The 27,630-nt window shown below is 38.7% G+C and overlaps 1 protein-coding gene across 3 annotated transcripts in view; it reads right to left on the bottom strand.

Moving 5' to 3' along the window:
• Nucleotides 1–1,709: 1,709 nt before the first annotated feature.
• kcnh2b (potassium voltage-gated channel, subfamily H (eag-related), member 2b) overlaps nucleotides 1,710–27,630 on the bottom strand; it is a 365,920-nt gene continuing 339,999 nt past the window's right edge. For 2 of the 3 annotated variants that reach the window (XM_058059603.2, XM_058059605.2), the window contains 13 exons: nucleotides 25,351–25,445; nucleotides 25,132–25,272; nucleotides 21,815–22,014; nucleotides 21,618–21,680; nucleotides 11,249–11,501; nucleotides 9,767–9,960; nucleotides 9,544–9,646; nucleotides 9,321–9,466; nucleotides 7,744–7,888; nucleotides 7,407–7,596; nucleotides 6,453–6,558; nucleotides 6,210–6,299; nucleotides 1,710–5,183 (listed from right to left, as the gene is read on the bottom strand). In XM_058059603.2, the coding sequence (XP_057915586.2) occupies nucleotides 4,755–5,183; nucleotides 6,210–6,299; nucleotides 6,453–6,558; nucleotides 7,407–7,596; nucleotides 7,744–7,888; nucleotides 9,321–9,466; nucleotides 9,544–9,646; nucleotides 9,767–9,960; nucleotides 11,249–11,501; nucleotides 21,618–21,680; nucleotides 21,815–22,014; nucleotides 25,132–25,272; nucleotides 25,351–25,445 (2,155 nt within the window). In that variant the 3' untranslated portion in view covers nucleotides 1,710–4,754. The remainder of the gene's footprint in view (nucleotides 5,184–6,209; nucleotides 6,300–6,452; nucleotides 6,559–7,406; nucleotides 7,597–7,743; nucleotides 7,889–9,320; nucleotides 9,467–9,543; nucleotides 9,647–9,766; nucleotides 9,961–11,248; nucleotides 11,502–21,617; nucleotides 21,681–21,814; nucleotides 22,015–25,131; nucleotides 25,273–25,350; nucleotides 25,446–27,630) is intronic. The other variant, XM_058059604.2, reaches the window with a different exon arrangement.

Raw genomic sequence — 27,630 nt, 5'->3', positions numbered from 1 at the left:
TTTAAAGTTAATTTTAAAGTAATTGAATCATTCTAATGCTTTTTTAGGTCAACAAATGTTCAAATTAAATTTATATTACTACAATTCTTCAATAAATTCATCTAAAACAATCGACAAAACAGTTTTTGGGGTTGTCATGTTGTCACTGGAAATGACTTCCCCAAAATGGCAGCATGTCGGGTAAGCTGGCTAATTTTCAAAAGCTAATTGTGTGCCATTAAACTTAATTTTAAAGCAATTGAATCATTCTAATGCTCTTATGTGTTGACAAATGGTTCAATGAAATTTGTATTACTAGAATTATTCAATAAATTCATCTAAAACAAACTACAAACCAGTTTTAGGGGTTGTCATGTTGTCACTGGAAATGACTTGCCCAAAATGGACGCATGTCGGGTAAGCTAGCTAATTTCCAAAAGCTCATTTTGCGCCTTTAAAGTTCATTTAAAGTAATTGAATCATTCTAATGCTTTTTTTAGGTCGACAAATGTTTCAATAAAATTTGTATTACTACAATTCTTCAATAAATTAATCTAAAACAAACTACAAACCAGTTTTAAGGGTTGTCATGTTGTCGCTGGAAATCACTTCCCCAAAATGGCCGCATGTCGGGTAAACTAGCTAATTTCCTAAAGCTAATTTTGTGCCATTAAAGTTAATTTTTAAGAAATCAAATCATTCTAATGCTGTTTTAGGTCGACAAATGTTTCAATGAAATTTGCATGTTTGTATGTTGTCACTGGAAATGACCTCCCCAAAATGGCCGCATGTCGGGTAAGCTGGCTAATTTCCAAAAGCAAATTTTGTGTCATTAAAGTTCATTTTTAAGTAATTGAATCATTCTAATGATCCTATAGGTTGACAAATGTCTCAATGAAATTTGTATTACTAGATTCTTCAATAAATTAATCTAAAACAAACGACAAAATAGTTTTTGGGGTTGTCATGTTGTCACTGGAAATGACTTCCCCAAAATGGCCGCATGTCAGGTAAGCTAGCTAATTCCCAAAAGCGTAATTTTGCCATTAGCCATTTAACAATTCTAATGCTTTTATAGGCAGACAAATGTTACATTTGTTTATTTAATTAATTAATCTAAAATAAGCTACAAACCAGTTTTGTGGTTGAAATGTGACATTAATCTCAGTAAATGGCTTCCCCAAAATGGCTGTGTATCAGGTAAGCTAGCTTATTTCCAACAGCTTATCTTTCGGTATTAATGCCCATTTTAAATCCGTTTAACAATCATAAATTATAATATTACAATTTCACGGTTTGTACAATACTTCTTACACGAGTGAATATAAAAAAAGCTAGGAAAACATTGCTATTGGGCTAAACCTTAAAATTTTGATGTCAGATTAGCAACCCAAACTACGCCACTGGTCAAGACTTCATCTTAAATTTCTAATTTCTTCCAAAATTTTGAATTACACATGAGATGAAAATATATAAATAGTTGAGTTTCAGCGCTTGCTTTGGTTCTCTACTAAAGTGCATTTGTAGAAAGCATGACATGAACTGACACGAATGAAGACGTGATTAGAATAAAGTATCATTTTCAGCAGTTCAAGTTGATCTCCACATTAATAATGCTTCTCATCAAAAACATAATCTATAAATATTGACTTTGAGATTGTTGCATGAGCATCAGCTATGTCGGGGGTGTCCAAATATTTGAATGTATTTGAATTTGAAATATTTGAATTTGGATTACATTTTCAGGAATTTTCAGAATTGGGATATGGAAGAACAGGAATATTGTTTTTAAAGGATTCTTTAAAAGTGCAAAATTTTTGATTTGTACATATAACTCCACAAAACTACGAAAAAAAACCTGGACCTGGTCAGAGCACTTGTTCGGGACATTTAGCCTTCCTGGTACATTGCACTATTATGGTAGATGTTAGCATGCTAATGTTAGCATCTCTAGCATGATTGCATTTTTTTGCTATTTTCATGGGTAGACGCATATATAAACACTTACCACTATCATGCTAGGTGTTAGCATGTTAAAATTAGCATGGTAGCATTTTTTGACATTTCCATGAGTAGACACTTATAACATTGTAACATTAACATGTTAACATTTTTAATAAGTTGGCATTAGCATAGTAGACTTTTTAGCAATTTCCATAGGTAGACACCATGCTAACATGGGCGTACTAGAATTTTTTTTTGTGATTTACATAACAATAAATTTGAGCAGACACTTACCACTATCATGCTAGGTGTTACCATGGTAATGTTAGCATGCTAACATAATTATACTAACTTTTAGCATTTTCGTAGGTAGGCACTTATACAAACACTTGCCACTATCATGCTAGATGTTAGCATGCTAGCATTTTTTAAGCCATTTAAGCCCCTCCATGGTATATTTTCATGGTCAAGTAATATAAATAAATGCAGGACTAATATTTATGGTGTAAATCTCAGTATGGGGGGGGACTATGGCGCTTGGCGGATGTCTGCGCTCTCAGAGTGCTTTTTTATACAGTGAGCTCATTCAAAAAAAAATTTTCAGGCTGTAATTTGGACACCCCTGAGCTAGATGAATCATACAAACATCAAAACAGAAACGTGATTACACATTGAAAACAAAAGCAATTCAATAATCCACTGAGAAACAACAATAAAACAACCAAATTAATAAATAACAGCTTCGACCAGCAAGTAGCAACTTAAAGGGGAATTACACCAGTTTGTTGACTCTTATTTTCATGAATCGGTTGAGTTGGTAAGACAAAGAAAAATGAACCAAAGGACACATTCCTGAGTCTTTAAAAAACATTTGCACTGATTAAAATATAAAGTGCTAAAACGCGAATGGAAGGAAGTGTTTGGGCTGCTACAAATTACTTTAAAGGACTATTGCACTCCAGGCTCATTACTTCATGCACAACATTTTTGGGAAGACAAACCATTGGAGGAAAATTGTGGAAGGGTGTGGATGAAAAAAAATAAGTAATTATTTAGATATATTATTTAGTTGCACTATACCACTTTTTGAATGCTGTAACAATTTTTTAAAATTTAATTTAATGTATTTTGGTATGTTTTTATGACGGCAGCACTGACACTGAATTTTTTAAATTTTTAAAAACTGTACTTGTAGCAGTATTTAATTTTTTTCGATTTTTGTGTCAACAAAGCTGCGGTTTTGTTCCCCGAATGTACTGAAATGAAATGAACTGAACCTTGACCTTTAAACCAAGGTAAGTACTCAACTGAACTGATCTTGGTGTACCATTACATTACATCAGTCAGTGCTGAATTTAAGCTAATTTAAACTTCCACATTTGCGTTCCAAATTAGCGGCTTTGCGTTCACCCTGTGTATCCAAGCATCGGCCTACCAGCATATGTTAGCATGGTTAAGGCAACAAAACCATGCATGTGTGGTAAAACACTAATTCTGGGACATTATAGAGTTGTCGTGAAAAGTCTTGGGTAGCCTCTGATTGGAACTTCCCGTTAAAGGGATTTTACATGTGCTGTCTTGATCTACACACACACACACACACACACACACACACACAAAAACTGCCTCTAAAACCAGAAAACTTATTTCTCCAGTGACCACAGGCGGCAAAGCAGACGTACCGAGCCATGCTCTGCAAACTAAAAACCAACAACGAGAATACAAACACACACATAAAATAACATAATGCTAATCAAATTAAAGCGCACTCACTCACGTCTTCTTGCCAGTGCATATAAGTACTGTATATAGATTAATGGCGCATTCTTCTTGTCGTAAACGTGTATATTTACGTATATGATGACTGCTATGTACAAGATAAAGCATTCTGGGTGCTAAGGTGAAAAACAAAAACAATGGACCAGTGAAATCTGAGGTAGCAAATTCGACAATAAACTCAACAAACTCAAAGCCTACCGAGTTAAAAAAAAAACTGGGATCCCATGTTTGTTTACACATTTCGTTTCGCCAGGTGTCCTGTGACGCCGCCTAGGCTTGTGTGTCGGTGTCCACAATTGTTCTGGTAGGGCAGCTGATATGTTCGTCAAGAAAATGCATGGCTTTTTTTTTAACCCTCCAGTTCCCGCCCCTGAAGTGCACATCAAGTGTGCTCTTGGGGAAGCGCAGGGGTTTCGGGGCATCATCTCCACCTCTTGGCGCGGGGACATCAAGGGGCTAGGAACCGATGACAGAAAGGGGACAGCGGGTTTCCTGTTAGGCCAGCTAACACTACATTTTTACCAACCGTTTAGTGAGTTTTCGGAAGCGCCACTGACACAGAGTAGAATAATTGTTTTCAGTGCAAGACATGATGGCTACTTGTTTCATTTCATTAGTATTCTGTCTGCTGCTTTTGTCTTTCTTTGCCTGTCGTCAATAAGTCATCCAAAGACTGGATTCAGCAGTAAAGGGATACTCCTAAGGTAGAGATACTCCGATAGGATTGCAGTCATTTGAGAGTGTAATGATGTCACCCTCAAGCTCCGTTTGAGTTGAATGTCCGAGCTCCTCTTTGCTCCGTTTGGGTTGTTGATTAAAGGTTTTACTGTTGGAGAGTTCTGAAAGCTCTAAAAAAGGGAAGAATCACGGAAAAGGGGAAAATGACAGGCATGAAAACCTACTTTACCCAAAGGTTTACCGATCGATCCTTGCGATTAAGGGAACAAGGACGGAGTGAGAGTCGTTGGTGATAGAGGCTCCAGTAGGATACAACATCTCCTTCATTCCCTCCGGCCATAGATCCTTCCCGTTTTTTGTTCATCACTGCTTCCTTAGCTCCCTCCTGGGTCAGAACTATGTCTCTGTGGTGTCCGTGAGTCCAGAGGTGTTTGTGACTCCTGAAGAGACAGCCTCCTTTGGGTCGCAGACTCCTGGGAAGATAGCCTTGCTCCATCTGTTTGCTCAACCATAGTCCCGGTACACAACCTTGAACTGAATCCCAACCCGGTTGTAAAGCTTGGGCCCGTTCCAGAATGTGAACCCAATCCTAGACTATTATCTAAATCTAAACCTACTGCTGGTCCTGAAAAGGCTGAACCCCCAGTTCCTAGTCCAAGGTCAAGCTCCAAATGTTGTCCTAAACTGTCCAGTCCAGAGGAAGAGATCTGGTTCTGGTTGGTGTTTATCAAAGGTGAGTCCTGTGACTCTAGAGATTCAAGTGACTTGGCTGGAAATTCTTCAAAATCCTGAGAATCCAAGATCTGCGGGTAAAGAGAGCAAAAGGTCAGTAAGACCGAATGGATGCATTCGTTCACTCATTCATATTCTACCACCTCTCATGTTTGGGTCATGGACTGATTTATGGTAATGGTAATGGTTTTATTTCATTTGAACATGCATCAGATTACAATTGAATGCATCACATAATCAGTTCACAGTTCCACGTGTCCAAAAGGAGTAGGAAGAAGTACTTTTACAATCAGTAACTGTTACATTTGTTCACTTCCTGCTTTCCCAATATAATTTTAATTTTAATTTTAATTTTAATTTTAATTTTAATTTTAATTTTAATTTTAATTTTAATTTTAATTTTAATTTTAATTTTAATTTTAATTTTAATTTTAATTTTAATTTTAATTTTAATTTTTCGTCACATACGGAAGTACAAGGTGATATGACCATACAATGACATAATGGGTACCATAGTAACTGTCAATATAGTGATATGTATAGCACATCATGACTGGTTGAAGACTCTTCATCCTTGTATTTAGCAAACATCAACTGCTTGTATTGTTTCTTGAATTGTCTCATCGTTATTTTTATTTTTATTTTTATTTTTATTTTTATTTTTATTTTTATTTTTATTTTTATTTTTATTTTTATTTTTATTTTTATTTTTATTTTTATTTTTATTTTTATTTTATATGCATTATTTTAGCTGTTTGAAGATGAACTATATGAGCAATTTGAAGTATTTGTGATTTTAGAAATGAGTTTTAGAAAGGAGTTAGTATGTTCTCTGTAGGCGGCATTATGAATTATCCTTACTGACCTTTTTTGCAGTACATTTAGCGAGTGAAGATTGCTTTATAGTTATTAGCTCATATTTCCACACAATAAGTAAGATTTGGTAGAACCAGAGAGATTTAGGGTGAAATACAGGCTTCACGCTGGACTGGTGTCCAGTCAACGCCAGGGTAATTGCCTGCACTACTATATTACCTAATACAACAACACCAAATTAAACAATCAATAGCAGCAAACATGTAGAATGTGTGTTTTACCTGTGATAGGGAGGCCAGGGTGTTTGTCTCCAGTGGTGTACCAAGCGGAACTAGTTTCTCTCCAGGATCTGGACCAGTGGACGGGGAGGCCTGTAAAGGGGACAACCTATTATTTGACAACATTTTAACGGAGAGCGTGACTCACTTGGGCATGTCTTAGTCTTGAGCCAATGACTTCTTCCAGATTTAGGCCTATTATACTTGTGCATCATGTGTACACGTGTGTACTGTGTGTGTTTCTACCTGAGGTGGTGATGATACAGCACTATAGGCAGGTGGGACCAGGGCCATCTGTCTTTGCAGCAGCTGCATGATCGCTCCAATATCTGCTGACATGCGACTCTCCAATCTGTATAGATGGGATGTTCAGTATTAGGTATTGTTGACAATTTGAGGGACAAATAAAGGCTTATCGTATCTTATCTTATTTTTTCATGTAAACTGAGGGAGCAAAAGCAATATCGGTCCAAGCAAAATCGGGCATTGGCTAAGGGTGATGGGAAAAAAATCGGTATCTGCCGTAATCCATATTGGTCGATCCCTAGTTTGGCTGACTCACGTTGACATAAGCGTTTTTGACTTAACCGAAACCCGGCATTGCTAGCATTATGACATAAGGAGAACGGACGATTAAAAATAGAGGATTTTTTTTTTTACGGTGGTTTGTTAAATTTTTCCCGATTTGTGCAAAATTTTGCCAAGTTGACGAAAAGAGGTTGAAAGTCTACAGAGGAAGGACCTTTGATCAGAAGGTGCCAAAGTTTTGGAGGTAAGTGGCAGTTCTTTTCTTTCTTGCATGGATGATCGAAATATTACTAAACATACCAATTTTTCATAGAAATGCTATCTATGGATCTCAAATTCTATGTCGACCAATGCGGTTGACCATGAATGACTACGTTGACCTAAGAAGGCACTTTGTAGTAATCATAAAATCATGATGGACGAAGACTTGATAGGTTGGTCGACTGCGATGGGTCGTCGTTTGTCGACTGGGTCGGTTCCACTCTACTTAGTTTTACATACCGTGGTGCTTTGCACTTTTCTATTAAAATCTATTCTTTGACTTTTATGGGTTTTGCCGCTTTGTGTGAGCAGTTATTAAAAGACCCGTGCCCCTGTCACTGCATCCCGGGTCCGACCCAAACCGTCCCACACATCCCCAAACTGAAGTAACACATCCACAGCTGTGTATACCTATTAAGTTGTTTCTGCAACAGGTCCAGGCGTGTGTCCAGCTGGTTGCGTTGCTGGCGGCTCAAGCTGTGCAAAGGTGTGCTGAGGGGTGGAGGAGAGGCTAGGCTGCAGCTGGGAACCTCCTGGTACTGACCGCCCCCTCGACTTTCCCCCCAGAAACTGAAGATATTGGACACACCTGAGAGTGCACCTGGAGAAGTAGGACATAAAAATACAGGAATTTTTGAAGTATGTATTTGCAGGAATTAGCAAGTTGCAGACCAGTGACTTCGAGAAAGCCATTTTAGTAATCAAGGATCAGTGGAATGTTAGAAAAATGTTTTCTAAGAACTGTTACCTGACAATGCATTGCAGGTGTTGCCGGTCTTGTGTTCTCCATCCATGTCCGTGGTCTCAGATAAGGTTTTGGGTGTTCCTTGCCCATGAGGGTTCCCCAACATTGCAGATGAAGGAGTAAGGCCAGTTACTACGGATTCCTCTCCCTAAGAGCAGATAATTGCAGTAAGTGTGTATATTATGCAGTGGAACCTAGTGGTGTGTCGGTCATGAACGAATGGGTCAAAAGAACTACTTCTTTTTTGTGAAGGGAATGAACAAGGTCACCAACCCTAAAATACCCGTTCAGTCCGTTCAGTTGCAAATGCTTTTTTTTGATTGGCTGGAGTTCCTTTTGCAGGGCGGGACTAATTATATCTCCTATTTGTTTTTCAATGCACATTTATCTAAATATTTTTTTTATATTTTAGTTCATATTTGTTAGCACTGAAGTTATTTTCTTTTTCTATTGCACAAAGCACATTTCATATTTAATATAAAATGCCTTTATTATTTATTTAATATAAAACATTTAAAATTCAATATAATATCTATACTTGATATTTAGGGCTATATAGTTTGGGCTTTTTACATTTATTTTGTTTATTTTAATATTTTTTGTATGTTTAATACGTATTTGCACTGTCTGACATTTTGTACTTATTATTGTTATTTTCTTTATATTTTAATTCATATTTGTGTGCACTGAGTATTTTCTTTTTCTATTGCACAAAGCACATTTAATATTTAATATAAAATGTATTTTATTTATTTAATATAAAACTTTAAAAATTGTATCTAATATAATATCTATACTTAATATTTAGGGCTATATGGTTTGGGCTTTTTACATTTATATTGTTTATTTTAATATTTTTTGTATGTTTAATATGCATTTGCACTGTCTGACATTTTGTACTTTTTATTATTGTTATTTTCTTTATATTTTAATTCATATTTGTTTGCACTGAAGTTGAGTATTTTCTTTTTCTATTGCACAAAGCACATTTAATATTTAATATAAAATGTATTTATTATTTATTTAATAGAAAACATTTAAAATTGAATATAATATAATATCTATACTTGATATTTAGGGCTATATGGTTTGTGCTTTTTACATTTATATTGTTTATTTTAATATTTTTTGTATGTTTAATATGCGTTTGCACTGTCTGACATTTTGTACTTTTTATTATTGTTTTTAATGCACCTTTTAATAACAATTAAAAACTTCATATTTTTTGTTAGTCCTACTATAATTTTATATTACAAGGAGTGCAGCTGAGACGCTTGGATCCGGAGGGCTGATATAATACTTCAGATTTCAAGGTACGTTATCACGTATTGTTGCGCTGTTGAGTCGGAACAAACATGAACATGAGTGAACGGACTGACTCGACACGGCTGACCAGGTTTATGCACGGGGAGATCACAGGCTAACAACCAATTGACTGAAATGAACGGATCTTTTTACAGAATGAACCGGTTCACTGAAATGAACAGTTTTACCCACCACTAGTGGAACCTGTCTTTGACCACCAAGTTGTAGTCCACTGTGCTGTTAATGTTACGCTAAGTCGACGTTGCGATACATACCTCATCACCACTGGAGTGCGACGACACTGAACTCCGATACTGCCTCTTAGGTGCCTCCTGACGTTTTTGGTTGTGGATCGCTTCCCTCTCTCTTCTTCTATTCACTGACTTGTGGGTCTTTTTGATTTCACCGGCATCTGCATCATCTGCTCAGGGAACATATTCAGATAAAGAACTGATATTTTAAAAACTGTGTTGTTGGCTACAACAAATTCTGAAGTACCCTTCTCTGTACGTCGCCGGAATGATAATTTGCGTCTGCGTAATTTGTTGAAGCCCCCACATTTGGACTCATCACTGCTGGGAGAGCCTGGGATCATGTTGGTCTGAAACGGGGTAGTCAACATTTGGTAAATATTCCGATTATTAGAAAATAAGAACATTCAGAGTTAAATTCAACTCTTAACCTCTGATGTTTATTTTCCTGTTTAGCTAACAAAACTCACATCACGGAGATTGAAGGTAATTTCCAGGTTGTTCCAGAAGTGGTCTGCAAATTCAGGATACATATCCAACACCTCCAGAACGTCTTCCCGAAATATCTTGTGCAGGTCGCAGTAGGTTAGAGCCCTCACGTCCGCATTGGATTTACCCGGTCGAGCATACAGGTTGATTGGCTCGCCAAAGATGTCGTTCTTTCCTGGTAATGGTAAGCAGAAAACATTTACAGATACAGTTGTCCCTCGGTCCTTCACTCATTCCTTAATTGATTGCTGTTTCATGGATCGCTATGGCGTATTATTAGTCAATAAACATTGGCAAGATAAGTCATATGTCTTATTCTGGTCACTAGCCACGTTTACATGAGGAGTTTTTCTCTTTCCGAAAGGAATCTTTCCGAATGACCTTTCCGAAAGCAATGGTATACATGGAAAGGAATATTCCAATCGCGATTCTACATGCGCCGCTATAATCAACCAGAATAGTCAAAGTGTAAACACCAACATCACGTGATACCGACTTCCTCCAGTTTTTCTTTCACTTGTTGGAATAACTCCGTATTGACAGTTTTTCCTTCGTCCAGTCTTGAAATTTAGTTTGAATCCAAAACAAACTTTCCTTAGCAGTCCAGTGCCGATTGCTCGCCTCCATTTTTAAAAAATCGAAGAATGTCTCGATCTGTGTGTTACATCATATCTCAGCATTCGCTGAAAGAACGCACCCGGGAACAGGAAAAGGTAAAGTTCAATCTTGCTAATATTTTATAATTAATCTCGGCACATGTTTTATATATATATATATATATATATATATATATATATATATTTTTTTTTTTTTTTTAATACGTAAAACTGGACTTGTGAATGGCGTATAGAAGGGTTTAGATTCTGTTCCACAGATGGCGCTAATGCACACGAAAGCTGCTTGCCAACCGCCAATAAACAACAGAAGAAGAAAAACACCACAAAGAAGAACGCACTTTTCCGATTGAGCGGGTACAAGATACCTCAATCGGATTGGGGAAAGGAATATTCCACCCCTGTGAATCCGATTATATATTCATTCGGATTGGCACTTTTCTTTTGGAATGAGGTGTATACAAAGGTTACATTCTTTCTGTTTGAGCAAATAACCCGAATGGAATTGGAATATTTGGGTCCATGTTTACGTGGCTAATGAGACATTAGATTGGAGTTAGCCATGGCCTGTCCGACATGATAGTGTGAAAAAAGTTCTCCCATTCTGTGTGGAAGTGGTACATTGTTGGCTTCTTACTTTGTCCTTCTTCCCCACTCCGTTTGTAACAAGTTTAGAATAAATAAATTGGAAGCTAACTACTTCTCTTGATAGTTTTACATCCTGGTACGAGGTGCATCTCAATTACTTCAGAGTGTAACACCTTTAAATAGCAAGGATCTACTGTACCTTTTAGCGGGGGTTGAAAGATTTTTAACACCAACACAAGTTTTACCTAATACAAGATTTACCTAATATGGCAACCACAACATCTCCTCTCAGTATCTCGATGGATCCTCTGGATATGAAGTAGAGTGCGGTGAGGACGTCCCCGGCGTGGACTAGCGTGTCGCCCGGAGGTGCGTGGGTGGTCTTGAACTTCATGGCCAACGCCCTGAGGCAGCCCTTGGTGGAGCCTTTAAAAGCCTTACAGTTCTGAAGCAAAGTCCGGTTCAGATGGAGACAGATGTCCGCCTGGAGACACTCTGGAAAACCTTTTAACACCTGGGGATAGGTCGGGGGGGGGGATGGCAAAATAGGACAAGATGCAGCAAAGAGAGATGACAGGGGAGGACAGATTCAGGTAAGTGAAGGATGAGATGATTTCCATGAAAGGGAGGGGTGTAAGGAGGAAGCGACAATGGGAGGGAAGGAAGGAAGGAAGGAAGGAGGGAAGGGAGGGAGGGAGGGAGGAAGGAAGGGACAAAGGGAAGGAAGGAAGGAAGCGACAAAGAGAAGGAAGGAAGGAAGGAAGGAAGCGACAAAGGGAAGGAAGGAAGGAAAGAAGGAAGGAAGGGACAAAGGGAAGAAAGGAAGCGACAAAATGAAGGAAGGAAGCGACAAAGGGAAGGAAGGAAGGAAGCGACAAAGGGAAGGAAGGAAGGAAGGAAGTGACAAAGGGAAGGAAGGAAGGAAGCGACAAAGGGAAGGAAGGAACCAAGGAACCGACAAAGGGAAGGAAGGAAGGAAGGAAAGAAGGAAGGAAGGAAGGGACAAAGGGAAGAAAGGAAGCGACAAAGGGAAGGAAGGAAGGAAGGAAGCGACAAAGGGAAGAAAGGAAGGAAGGAAGCGACAAAGGGAAAGAAGGAAGCGACAAAGGGAAGGAAGGAAGGAAGGAAGGAAGCGACAAAGGGAAGGAAGGAAGGAAGGTTAAGAGGTGTTAGAAATACAGTAGTTGAATCGATAGAGGAAGGTTACATCAGTATGGATACATGCTATTAGCAGTATCAGTAAAGCTGACAGTACATGTCAATAGTAAACACTCACTCTCCTACAAAATGTCCTCAAATGCGTCCTATGTAGCGTCCTATGTTTTGACTCCAAGTGATGAGGAAGCACTTTGGAGTGGTTGTCATGTGACTAGTGGATTACCCGAGTTGAGCTAGTGACACAGTTCAGCACACATGCCGGACGATTTTTGTTATTGTTATTGTTGGAGACTATGTAAGTAATGTGCAACTATACTTATGTTACATGTGTGGATTGACAAATGCTGACTTTGTTGTTTAATTATGTCTATCTTGGAAATACCTTTATACCTTTTTATGACTGATGCGACTTACAGTCCAGTAATGTCATTATACAGTAAACCCTCCTTTATCCTGGTTACTTGGTTCCACAACCGACCATAATCAGTGAATTTCTGCAGAGTCGATTTCTAAATAAATTTCTAAATAAATATTTTCGTAGTTAGGACGTCTCCCTGAGGAGGTGTTCAGGGGCGTCCAACCGGTAGAAGACCTCAGGGAAGACCCAGGACACGTTGGAGAGACTATTGTGTGTTCGAAACCGCATACTTACCTACTACTCATAATAACGCAGTTACTTTTTCAGTAACGGGCAATCTAACTAATTACTTTTACTGTCAGCATAACGTCGTTACCATTTTCGACACCTTGTTACTGCACGTTACTGAAGCCTCCTAAAAATATATCACAGACTTCATAACTAATCTGCAGCGCAGTGAGAGTGTCAGAGTGTTGCAGAGTGACAAGGGAGGGGTGGAATAACCACATAAGCAATGAGCATTGGCTCAGGTTTTAGTAAAATTGCATCTTCGGCCAATCAAAAAACTGGGTGGGTGGGTGTTTAGAGCACATAAACAACAAGGATTGGCTAAGGTTCAGTAAAATTGCGTCTTCAGCCAATCAGAGAACTTGGGTGGGCGGGTGTTTAGAGCACGTCCAAACAGCGTTTGCCAAATGGAAGTACAGACACTACTTTGACCTCGTTGATGTCAAAGGTCAAATGTACATTATGTCCCCGAAAAAAAACTTTGTCCAGGTCTTGTGTGAGCAACTCAAACCCCCCCAAAAAAACAAAAAACGACTGACCTCTGTAATGGCATCTTTGCTGTTGGGGGGGGGGGCAATAGTTACTTTTACTGGTAACTAGTTACTTTTGTAGTGGAGTAACTCAGTTACATTTTTGGTAATGGTAATGGTTTAATTTCATTTGAACATGCATCAGATTACAATTGAATGCATCACATAATCAGTTCACAGTTCCACATGTCCAAAAGGAGTAGGAAGAAGCAAAGCTTATTAAATCCTACCCCTCCATCTGGTACTTTTACAATCAGTAACTGTTGTATTTGTTCACTTCCTGCTTTCCTAATATAATTATTTAATTTTATTTTTTTTATTTAATTTTTGTCACGTGTCGAAGTACGAGGTGATATGACCATACAATGACATAATCGTTACAAGGTTTTTGAGAAGTAACTAGTAATTACAACTAATTGCTTTTTTTAAGTAACATGCCCAACACTGCTACTCATACTAACTCTTTGAGTATGCAGTGTACCTACACTTGCAGTATACGATTTTTGAGTATGTGAGAAGTTCCCGGATGCATACTGCATTCTCCAGAAATGTAGAGTATGTATCATCAGCTTACTACTCACACTTAAATTACCCAGGATGCAATGCGACGTGATGTCACTGCGAAAAAAACGTTGGCTGAACACTGAGCAGAAGGATGGACCAATCGGCGGTGTCAAGCAGGATATATTGCGAGTTGGTTCGCTTCTTGTTTTCAAAGTAAAAGCAGTGATTTGTCACTACGTTTTTTTTGTATGAGAAAAGTTTTATTTTGTGAAAATAACCGGAAATAGCTTAAATTTTGCCAAATTTGTGCGAACGAAATTGTTAACGTTTGGTATTTGGACAAATAAATGGCCACTTTCTCGTCTGATTTTTAAAAAAAAACTCAATAAAGTGATGTATTTAAACAGTTTAGAACTAAAGTGAAATCATCTTCAGCCTGTCGATTTCAGCTCGGGTAGGAACGCAATGCATTGTGGGTTATCTGTAGTACTCTGTAGTGTAAACGCTTTGCATACTGTCTGATAGATTGGGTATGCAGTATGTAGTGTGGATAGTATGGGCATGGAAGTATGTAGTAGTTAGTATGCGGTTTCGAACACAGCCTATGTCTCCCAACTGGCCTGGGAACACCTCAGGATCTGCTGGGAGGATCTGGACGGAGTGGCCGGAGAGAAGGAAGTCTGGTAATCAGCAGTAGAACATAGGTAAGTTTCAGGTAAATGTCAGTTCCCGACTAAAAAAACATTACATATATTTCAAGCATAACTTTCACTTTGACACAAATTTAGCCATATATATTTAGCCAAGGTTGCACGGTGTTGAGTGGTTAGTGTGTTGGCCACACAGCTAGGCGACCCCGGTTCGATTCCACCCTTGGCCATCTCTGTGTGGAGTTTGCATGTGCATGCGTGGGTTTTCTCTGGGTACTCCGGTTTCCTCCCACATTCCAAAAACATGCTAGGTTAATTAGCGACTCCAAATTGTCCATAGGTATGAATGTGAGTGTGAATGGTTGTTTGTCTATATGTGCCCTGTGATTGGCTGGCCACCAGTCTAGGGTGTACCCCGCCTCTCGCCCGAAGACAGCTGGGATAGGCTCCAGCACCCCCGCTACCATTGTCAGGACAAGCGGTAGAAAATGAATGAATGGATGGATATTTTCGTAGTTCGAGCATTGAAAACCTGTTTTCAACCTTCTAAGTTAGGGTTTTTAACATTATTAGAGCCTTCTAGACATAAAATAACACCCCTATAGTAACCTTATAATACCTTATATAGTAGACAAAAGAGTAAATAAGCCATTGAAGACATAAATAAGGCTCATGCTCATGTTTATACTGTATATAAAACTATTTAGGTTTCAGAGTTGAGTTTTAAGTTCTGCAAAAGTAGCCAACGTTTTTATTAGCTTGTGCCTGTGGTGACATAATTCAAACCTGCAATAAATGTCTGTTGTTTTCCGACAATTAAGTCTGGTGCTTGTGCGTCACACCGAACTTTTGACTGATATTCAAGGAAAACCACAACATTCAAATTAGCGATGGGCGACTTGATTGACGTGATTGTATAGTACTTGTTCCACTCGGTGTGTGGTATCGCCACTATCATTTTCCTTCAAACGCAAATGGTTCGAGGTTCATGCGGGTGAAGCAGCCAGAGATTCCCGTCTTTTACATCATGACCTAACTCCTGTCAGAGCTACTAGACTCCGATGATTGCAGAAATTGATGATATCCACCAAGTGGAAAAACAAAGCCAGTGTTACACTATTGTTTCGTGTGTTATGTCCTGCCATGGGGGTTGGTGTGTGTCGTTAAAGTTATTCAATGTTCCACTCAAAGGACATGCATCAGCAGTTTGGGAGCCTTTAAACAATGCATGTGTGTTTATTTCTTGAGGTTCACTTAAAAACGAGGCGGGAGGAAAGCGTGCAGGTCCGTAGAGTGTTATTAATGTGAAGAATAGGTGCAATTTTAATGAGTTTGCTACAAGCAGAGGAAGCAGCGACCCTTTTAGGCGACAACAATGGACCTCTCATAACGATGTGACTGACTGAACAGAACACAAGAGTACATCCAACACCCACCTTGCATCCCTCCTTCGCCGTTATTCTCACTTTCATCTCGCTCAAGATGCTTTATTCATTTCAACCTTCATAGGGCGGCCTTGTCATCATGTTTCTCTCTTGTCGTAGGTCTACAGATGTGATTTATACTTGGTAATGGTGATAGTTTAATTTCATTTGAACATGCATCAGATTACAATTGAATGCATCACATAATCAGTTCACAGTTCCACATGTCCAAAAGGAGTAGGAAGAAGCAAAGCTTATTAAATCCTACCCTTCCATCTGGTACTTTGACAATCAGTAACTGTTACATTTGTTCACTTCCTGCTTTCCTAATATAATTTAAGTTTTATTTTTTTTATATTTTTTTATTTTTTATTATTTTTGTTTTATTCGATTTCACTTTATTTTATTAATTTTAATTTTTTTAAATTTTCTATAGTTTTTCATTTTTTAATTAATTTTTTTTGTCACGTACCGAAGTATGAGGTGATATTATTCTCGTAAAATGAAAGCGTTTTTACGGCTGTTCTTTTTTTTTACATTTCCGACTATTTACTTCTCATAATTAGGATGTTATTTCCATAATAATAATAATAATAATAATAATAATAATAATAATAATAATAATTATTATTATTATTATTACAATAATGACTTCATTCTCAACTTTTTACGCAACTAATTTTTCCAAAAATTACAGTATTCATTGTTTTGTTTGCTCATAATATTCAGACTTTTTTCTCTAATATTCTAACTTTATGCAACAAAAATAACATTGTTTTTCTCACAATATTACAACTTTATTTATGTAAAATTACGACATTTTCTTGCTAGATTCCAACTTTTTTCTGTTAATATTTTGACTTTATCCTTGTAAAATGAAAGTAATTTTTACTGCCATTTATTTTTTTTATTTTTGACTATTTATTTCTCATAATTATCTTCTTTATACAGTATTTGTTGTTTTGTTTGCTCATAATATTCAAACTTTTTTCTCTAATATTCCAACTTTATGCTACTAAAATAACATTGTATGACCATACAATGACATAATGGGTACCATAGTAACTGTCAATATGGTGATATATATATATAGCACATGATGACTGGTTGAAGACTCTTCATCCTTGTATTTAGCAAACATCAACTGCTTGTATTGTTTCTTGAATTGTCTCATCGTTGTGCATTGTTTGAGTTCCTTACTCAATCCATTCCATAGTTTGATTCCACATACTGAAATGCTATGGCTTTTTAACGTAGTCCTAGCATATAAGTGTTTCAAATGTACTTCTTCCCTGAGATCATATTTCTCCTCTCTTGTAGAGAAGTATTGGATGACATTTTTTGCGAACTGGTTGTTTTTAGCCTTATGCATTATCTTAGCTGTTTGAAGATGAACTATATCAGCAAGTTGAAGTATTTGTGATTTTAGAAATAAGGAGTTAGTATGTTCTCTGTAGGCGGCATTATGAATTATCCTGACTGACCTTTTTTGCAGTACATTTAGCGAGTAAAGATTACTTTTGAAGTTATTAGCCCATATTTCCACACAATAAGTAAGATATGGTAGAACCAGAGAGCAATAAAGAGTGTGGAGTGATTTCTGATTTTTGCTATGTTCAATATTGAAATATTTCTGGCCACCTTATGTTGTATATTTGTAATATGAGGTTTCCATCTATTGTGATCCCCAATAGACTTACTTTATATCACAGTTAGTCGGGTCACTGTGTTTGCTGAACTCGATGTTTTGGATATTTTCTGACACCAGTATTGTAGTCATCGTAATCATTCCCTCTTCATGCATCCCACCCATTCCGATCATTATCAGATCATTATCAGATGCCCACTGACCCGTAGTAACCCGTAATTTTTTTCTACAAAAAATCAGCTAATTTGCGGGGCCATGATTGCTGAATTGTGAATGCACTAATATCCACTCTGATTGCACCCCTCCCCCTCCCTATATTCCTCATCAGAATAAAAACCATTACAGTAAACATTCCCTAATTCACCTGCTTGACACGCCATGATGAACTGAACCCATATAGAACTCAATATGGATCCCTTTCAACCTCATCACTTATGATACCAAAATGAAATTAAATATCAATAATGAAATATTATGTCCTATGAGGGCTAAATTAGACACTTGAGTGATGTTTTTATGTGACTAAGTGCATATTGTTAGACGCTGATGGACTATTCAAGGGCATACGTGTATTTGTGCTTCAAGGAATATGGATGTACTTTATCACAGTATTTTTCTTAAAATACTACTAATTAATGTCAAAGATATGTGATGCTACATGTGTGTTACATGAGGCATCCTTATTTGAAAATAAATTAACACTTTTGTGATTAATTCACCAGCCAAATGCAACCAACATAAAAATAAGCATTTCTATGGCACTTATTCTCATTAGGGCTGTAATATTCAGACTTTTTTTCTCTAATATTCCAACTTTATGCTGCTAAAATAATAATTGTTTTTCCTCACTATATTACAACTTTATTTATGTAAAATTACAACATTTTCTTGTTAGATTCCAACTTTTTTCTCATAATATTTTGACTTTATGCTTGTAAAATGAAAGCAATTTTTACTATTTATTTATTTTTATTTCCGACTATTTACTTCTCATAATTATCTTCTTTACTTCCATAATAGTTTGACTTCATTTTCAGAACTTTTTATGCAACTCAATTTTCCAAAAATAGTATTTGTTGTTTTGTTTGTTTATAATATTCCGACTTTTTTCTCTAATATTCCAACTTTATGCTACTAAAATAACATTGTTTTTCCTCATGATATTACAACTTTATTTATGTAAAATTATGACATTTTCTTGTTAGATTCCAACTTTTTTCTCTTAATATTTTGACTTTATTCTTGTAAAATGAAAGCAATTTTTACTATTTATTTTTTATTTCCGACTATTTACTTCTCATAATTATCTTCTTTATTTCCATAATAGTTTGACTTCATTTTCAGAACTTTTTACGCAACTCAATTTTCCAAAATGACAGTATTCGTTGTTTTGTTTGCGCATAATATTCCGACTTTTTTCTCTAAAATTCCAACTTCATACTACTAAAATAACATTGTTTTTCCTCACGATATTATAACTTTATTTATGTAAAATTACGACATTTTCTTGTTAGATTCCAACTTTTTCTCTTAATATTTTGATTTTATTCTTGTAAAATGAAAGCAATTTTTACTGCTATTTATTTTTTTATTTCCGACTATTTACCTCTCATAATTATCTTCTTTATTTCCATAATAGTTTGACTTCATTTTCAGAACTTTTTACGCAACTCAATTTTCCAAAATGACAGTATTCATTGTTTTGTTTGCGCATAATATTCAGACTTTTTTCTCTAAAATTCCAACTTTATACGACTAAAATAACATTGTTTTTCCTCATGATATTACAACTTTATTTATGTAAAATTACGACATTTTCTTGTTAGATTCCAACTTTTTTCTCTTAATATTTTGACTTTATTCTTGTAAAATGAAAGCAATTTTTATTATTTATTTTTTTTATTACCGACTATTTACTTCTCATAATTATCTTCTTTATTTCCATAATAGTTTGACTTCATTTTCAGAACTTTTTACGCAACTCAATTTTCCAAAAATAACAGTATTTGTTGTTTTGTTTGCTCATAATATTCACACTTTTTTCCTCTAATATTCCAACTTTATGCTACTAAAATAACATTGTTTGTCCTCACGATATTACAACTTTATTTATGTAAAATTACGACATTTTCTTGCTTGATTCCAACTTTTTTCTCTTAATATTTTGACTTTATGCTTGTAAAATTACTGCAGATTTTCACCATTAAAAAAAATATATATTTTTTTTTTGTGAAATGATATCCAGTGAGTCACATCCTTGTTTGTTCTGAATCCTGATTGATTGTTTACAGACAATGACCACATCTCCTTCACCATAACTGGTCTGAAAGCTTGTAGCTGAGCACCAGTAAATGGTTCCTGGAATGACAACAGGCAAGCGGTTGGATTATGATGACATGTCTTGGAAAAACACCATCGAGTGGAGCACACTCATGTCAGCAGAACCGAGCGAGGTGACATGTTTATGATTGGAGTTGTGTGTGTATATGCGTTGTGTGTGTGCGTATATGCGTCATGTGTGTGAGTGTGTGTGTGTCCAGTGTCACAGCCACGTCAAAGCAATCTTGCCAGTGGTCGCGAGCGGAGGACACGGACCAAACAGAGTTCAGACAGAGTTCGCCCGTTTATGAGTGAGTGTACCAGCATTTCGTTGTGTGCATTGACAGGTGTGCTTACGTGTTCAACTCCACAGAATTATTCGATCATGTTTCATTTCCACATGTAAGCATTGCCAACTGGGGGTGGGTGGATCGATCCATATATCCACAATATTGACACCAAGTATCAGAATTGGATCATTATTGTGTTTGGTATTGTTTTTGTTTAGTTATTTTGCAGAATTGGCTTTATAAAAAATAAAACAATTTCATGTAATAAAAGGGAGTCATGGGGGGGGGGTTGGTTATTGTTACATCAGGATATATTTTTAATATACAGTATATCCCCACTGGTTGTTATTTGCATTCTCAGACCAGTATTTTTTGACCTGTAGGCCATTTCTTATTACCCCTTAGTGCATATGAAATATAATTGAAAATATAATTTAACACGAAAACTAAAAAAACAACACAGTAATAATGGAATAAAGAGAGAAACTATGGGTAAAAAGTTATAATATTACGATGAAGTCAAAATATTATGAGAATAAAGGAGCCTACCCCAACTGGGAACACCCTGGACTGGCCGCCAGCCAATCACAGGGCACATATAGACAAACAACCATTCACACTCACATTCATACCTATGGACAATTTGGAGTCGTTAATTAACCTAGCATATTTTTTGGAATGTGGGAGGAAACCGGAGTACCGGTTTCACAGGGAGAACATGCAAACTCCACACAGAGATGCCCGAGGGGGGAATCGAACTCAGGTCCTCCAATGAATGGACTTCTTCTTCTTTCTCTTTCGGCATCCAACCCTGTCTTCTGCACCTGTGTCTCTCACACCAATACCCTCATGTCCTCCTTCACTACATCCATAAACCTCCTACCTGGAAGCTCTAAACGTAGCATTCTTCTACCAATATATTTACTATCTTGCCTCCAAACCATCTCAGTCTGGCCTCTCTGACTTTATCTCCAAGGCCTATAACATGTATAACATGTCCCTCTGATGTACTTGATGTACCTGATCCTATCCATCCTGGTCACTCCCAATGTGAACCTCAGCATCCGCATCTCTGCTACCTCTAGTATGGACTAATTATTGGACAATATTTTTATTGCTCGTAAATGTTAAATCACAAATATGTGGGGATCGACTGTATTGTTTATTGCTATTGCTAGTTTATTGCTAACATTTGTATGACTACCGTCATTGTTTGTGTGTTCTTCTGATTCTAATCACATTCAAATCACAAATCGCCGTGTATTTTACTCTCTTACATTTGTAGTATCGCCCATCACCCCTAGTTTGCAGAGCGAAAATGTCAAATGATATCGACGTTATCGCCTGCACAGTGTTTACTCGGTATCGGATCAATACCAGAATTTCCAATATCGCCCGCCCCTCCTGCCAATCTTTGTTTGCATGAGATGGGAGTGTGTGTGTGCTATTTATAATACTCACATCATTCCTATTTTCTCTGATGTTGTCGGACCATGCATGCTGAGACAAAGTCTTCCAATCATCCTATTAATGTACAACGCAGGCTCAAAATACTCCTCTCGCCTTTTTGCGTGCGTATTCATGCGGAACACTCACTCAATTTGATGCAGAGACTTGGTGTACACACGGTAAGACATGTGGATCACCGAAATACTCACAGCGTTCATGTCGATGCCGTTGGTGTAGGACCAAGCGTGTTGGAAATACTCCTCCAGCCTCTGCCTGAGAGGGTTGGGAATCTGGTGGAAGCGGATGAATTCTCGAACTCGAAGCATCTGGGTGTGGTAGCGGGCCGTTCCGGAGTACAACCGCTGGATGATGGCTGAGACGTTCCCAAAGATGCTGGCGTACATTAGCGCTTTTTGGAGGAAATAGGAAGTTAGCGTTGAGAGATTCAGTATGTGAAACAAAGTAACTTTACAAAGTGCCCGCAAGGCATACTGGGTAATCCAGTAGCAACCAGTCCAAGGCAGGACATGACATATTTGTGCTTTATTTGCACATTCCTAATATACTGAATGGTATCAGAGTACTTATTAGGGCTCGAGCACTGACCAGTGCGAAAGCCCTATTGTAATCGTTCCGTTTTTTATTCTGACGAAAGGACGGCCATTTTGAGGGCCTTAACATGCCCGAAAACTCACCAAATTTTGCAAGCGCGTCAGGTCTGGCGAAAATTTCGATCTGGTGGGGGTCCCGAAAACAATGTTCCAAAATTGACTCTCTAGCGCCACCTTTAATTTTTGAAAAAATTGGCCCCCGCCACCAGTTTCACCTATCGTCACGAAACTTGGTGGAGACGTCTATCGTGACAGGACGGACCAAAAAGTCTCAAGAACCCATATTGGAAAACGAACAGGAAGTCGGCCATTTTGGATGGCGGCGGCCTTTTTCGTGCCAGAAGTTGGGGTCGTATCTCGACGAACTCCTCCTAGGGGGTTTGACCAAATGAGTCCGTTGTTGCATCAACGGACACTAGACGGATGGCCGACGTTAAATTGCGAAGGATTTTGGGATATTCCATACGATGTGGGCGTGGCACGCCCCCAAATTTTGCCCATTTTCATTTGTCCGGGCCTTGCACGCTGAGCGTAACTGTAGACGTGAATAACTTGGCTCCACGTGGTCAGATCTTCATCATACTTGGTACATGTGATCATGGCCCCGCCCCGAAGGTCCCCGTAGGTCACTTCCTGATTTCGTCGCAGCGCCACCTATTGGCGACAGGCTAAAGGCGTGTCATCTACATGAGGCCTTTTCTGCCAGGAGATTCATCAGATGAACATCGGGGTCACAAGGTCACTGCCTGACAGCCTGGTGAAGCCTGTTGATGGACCATGATGCAGGAAAAGCGCACGTGGTGGGCGTGGCCTGGCGGCGAATGCTCAGGCCTCGCCATTTACATAGAAAAGGTCATCATTCGCCCGCAAAAGGTCGCATGGGCTTGAAAACTCATAGGGGGGGTCAGAATCCAGGCCTGAGCGGCCTGGTGTGGCCCCCATATGAAACCAAGCCAAATTGACTCACTAGCGCCACCTAGAAGTTTTAAAATAATTATCCCTCGCCTCCCGTTGCACGTATCGGCATGATTTTCGGAGGAGACATCACTCGTGACAGGACGCACAAAAAAGTCTCAATAACCCATGTTCTAAAACCAACAGGAAGTCGGCCATTTTAGGTGGCGGCGGCCATTTGGGGGCGGATGTATGGGTCGTATCTTGACGAACTCCTCCTAGGGGGTTTGACCGAATGAGTCCGTTGTTGCATCAACGGACACTAGACGGATGGCCCACGTTAAATTGCGAAGGATTTTGGGCCGCTCCATAGGATGTGGGCGTGGCACGCCACCAAACTTTGACCATTTCATATCTGGCCCTGCCTGGTGTCTGGCCTTGCCTTGAAGCAATGTACATCAAAGTCAATACACAGTTTGACTGACAGACTGATGATGTCAGTTGATGGACTATGATGTGTGTAAAGCACATGTGGGGGGCGTGGCCACGGCGAATGGTCAGCCTTCGCCATTGACCATCAAAAGGTCATCATTTGCCTGCAGAAGGTCACAGGCTGCTGAAATCTTAAACGTAAGGTCATAATCCAGGCCTGAGCGCCCTGGTGGTGCTCCCATGTGACACCAATCTAAATTGACACACTAGCGCCACCTAGAAGTTTCAATTCATTATCCCTCACCACCCGTTACACGTATCACTATGATTTTCGGTGGAGACGTCTATCATGACAGGACGCACCTAATGCTCCAGAAGCCATGTTCTAAACACAGCGCCACCAACTGGTGGAAATGTATATCTGCCGTAACTTCCTGATTCATGGTCAGATTGTCTTGAAATTTTTTTTGGTGTGTTGGGTCAATCTCTGGTCTGTTATACTGTGTGTACATAGACTCTATAGCGCCACCAACTGGTGGAAATGTATATAGCCGTAACTTCCTTCCACATGGTCGGATCAAGCCCAAATTTTTTCTGGTGGTTTGGGGTACCCTCTGGTCTATGACTGTGTGTGTACATAGACTGTATAGCGCCACCAACTGGTGGAAATGTATATAGCCGTAACTTCCTTCCACATGGTCGGATCAGGCCCAAATTTTTTCTGGTGGTCTGGGGTACCCTCTGGTCTATGACTGTGTGTGTACATACACTGTATAGCGCCACCAACTGGTGGAAATGTATATAGCCGTAACTTCCATCCACATGGTCGGATCAAGCCCAAATTTTTTCTGGTGGTTTGGGGTACCCTCTGGTCTATGACTGTGTGTGTACATAGACTGTATAGCGCCACCAACTGGTGGAAATGTATATAGCCGTAACTTCCTTCCACATGGTCGGATCAGGCCCAAATTTTTTCTGGTGGTCTGGGGTACCCTCTGGTCTATGACTGTGTGTGTACATACGCTATAGCGCCACCAACTGGTGGAAATGTATATCTGCCGTAACTTCCTTACGCACGGTCGGATCGGCCCCTAATTTTTTCTGTTGGTTCGGGGTACCCTCCGGTCCGTTACCGTGTGGGCCAACCACTCTATAGCGCCACCCACAGGCGGAAACGTATATCCGCCGCAAGGACCTACCGCGTGGTCCGATCGTCGTGAATTTTTTTATGGCGGTTCGCGGTGTCGGACGGGACGTGACCGCGCACCCGCCTCGCCGCCGCTGTCGCCCCCTCCTGGCGGAAAATTGCAAGTGCCGTGACTCCCTTACCGCTTATCCGCTCGCCGCGGTTTTTCGTACGGCGCGTCCGCGCGCCCGTCCGGTCGCGCGCGCGACCCCGACCCGCGCGTACCCCCGACCCGCGCGTACCCCCGAGCGCGTCGGGGTGCTCGAGCCCGCTCATCACTGCTTGCAGTTTTAATTTGTATTATTTTTCCTTCTGTATTAGCCAACAGGCACCGGATGGAGTACAGACAAGATACTTACATCCTACATCCAAGATACTTTCATCCTACATCCAAGATACTTACATCCTATGAGCATGACACAAATGGAGAAGATCTTCTCCGAGTTGGTGTTGGGGGAGACGTTTCCAAAACCCACACTGGTCAGACTGCTGAAGGTGAAGTACAGAGCTGTAACATACTTGTCTTTGATGGAAGGTCCCGAACCTGGAGTACCAGAGAAGTTTTATTAAGGTAACCATACAGTACTTGTCTTGTACATCCTTCAAATTGCAGAAATAGTACCTGGGATGGAATCATTGAAGTGTTTTCCCAGTTGGTCTCCGAGCGTGTGGAGCCACCCAATAGAGCCGTTCCTCTCCACGTTACCAATGGCATACCTGGGAGTAATCAAGGTTACAGATCTTGAATGATGACCAGTACAAACAACCTGGTAATCAATCCTGGTAATCCTGGATATTGTGGGAAAAATGGGACACAGTTTGGTTTTATTGAATGTTTCTGAGATGGACATCATCGATGTGGCGTTTCCAAAATGCGTACGCAATTTATGCTACACAGCAAAATCCAGAAATTTTCGAAAACCCATAAAAAACAATTACTTTTGTGTCCTTTGCCATCACACGCGTTAATTTGTGCCTTTTGTTACAAAGCAAGAAGCTAGGCTATATTATGGGGCCAAAATCACGCCACATGAATTAAGCGTTAAGTTAAATTCGCATAGTAAAAATCACATGGTGTCCTTTCATCACAACTGTTATCAGGTTTTCATGAACCTAACATTGTACAGTTATCTTTTTACATGATTTTTTATGAGTACACAGACAATATCAGCAAAATCCAGAAAATTTCAAAACCCCCCGTAAAAAAACAATTACTTTCGTGTCCTTTGCATCACACGCATTAATTAGTGCCTTCTGTTGCAAAACAAGAAGCTAGCCTATATTATGGGACCCAAAATCACGCCACATGAATTCAGCGTTAAGATAAATTTGCATAGTAAAAATCACATGGTGTCCTTTCATCACAACTGTTATCAGGTTTTCATGAACCTAACATTGTACAGTTATCTTTTTACATGATTTTTTATGAGTACACAGACAATATCAGCAAAATCCAGAAAATTTCAAAACCCCCCGTAAAAAAACAATTACTTTCGTGTCCTTTGCATCACACGCATTAATTAGTGCCTTCTGTTGCAAAACAAGAAGCTAGCGTATATTATGGGGCCAAAATCACGCCACATGAATTCAGCGTTAAGATAAATTTGCATAGTAAAAATCACATGGTGTCCTTTCATCACAACTGTTATCAGGTTTTCATGAACCTAACATTGTACAGTTATCTTTTTACATGATTTTTTATGAGTACACAGACAATATCAGCAAAATCCAGAAAATGTCGAAACCCCCGTAAAAAAACAATTACTTTCGTGTCCTTTGCATCACACGCGTTAATTAGTGCCTTCTGTTGCAAAACAAGAAGCTAGCCTATATTATGGGGCCAAAATCACGCCACATGAATTCAGCGTTAAGATAAATTTGCATAGTAAAAATCACATGGTGTCCTTTCATCACAACTGTTATCAGGTTTTCATGAACCTAACATTGTACAGTTATCTTTTTACATGATTTTTTATGACTACACAGACAATATCAGCAAAATCCAGAAATTTTCGAAACCCGTAAAAAAACAATCACGTTCGTGTCCATTGCCATCACACGTGTTAATTAGTGCCTTTTGTTACAAAGCAAGAAGCTAGGCTATATTATGGGGCCAAAATCACGCCACATGAATTAAGCGTTAAGTTAAATTTGCATGGTAAAAATCACATGGTGTCCTTTCATCACAACTGTTATCAGGTTTTCATGAACCTAACATTGTACAGTTATCTTTTTACATGATTTTTTATGAGTACACAGACGATAGCAGCAAAATCCAGAAAATTTCGAAACCCCCGTAAAAAAACAATTACTTTTGTGTCCTTTGCATCACACGCGTTAATTAGTGCCTTCTGTTGCAAAACAAGAAGCTAGCCTATATTATGGGGCCAAAATCACGCCACATGAATTCAGCGTTAAGATAAATTTGCATAGTAAAAATCACATGGTGTCCTTTCATCACAACTGTTATCAGGTTTTCATGAACCTAACATTGTACAGTTATCTTTTTACGTGATTTTTTATGACTACACAGACAATATCAGCAAAATCCAGAAATTTTCGAAACCCGTAAAAAAACAATCACGTTCGTGTCCATTGCCATCACACGTGTTAATTAGTGCCTTTTGTTACAAAGCAAGAAGCTAGGCTATATTATGGGGCCAAAATCACGCCACATGAATTAAGCGTTAAGTTAAATTTGCATGGTAAAAATCACATGGTGTCCTTTCATCACAACTGTTATCAGGTTTTCATGAACCTAACATTGTACAGTTATCTTTTTACATGATTTTTTATGAGTACACAGACGATATCAGCAAAATCCAGAAAATTTCGAAACCCCCGTAAAAAAACAATTACTTTCGTGTCCTTTGCATCACACGCGTTAATTAGTGCCTTCTGT

This window comes from Doryrhamphus excisus, linkage group LG5 (assembly GCF_037039965.1).
Source record: "Doryrhamphus excisus strain RoL-2023G ecotype Guam linkage group LG5, RoL_Dexc_Guam_v1.1, whole genome shotgun sequence".
Taxonomy (NCBI): domain Eukaryota; kingdom Metazoa; phylum Chordata; class Actinopteri; order Syngnathiformes; family Syngnathidae; genus Doryrhamphus; species Doryrhamphus excisus.
Note: the sequence above shows the minus strand (reverse complement) of the source record. Positions and strands in the feature narration are given on the sequence as shown.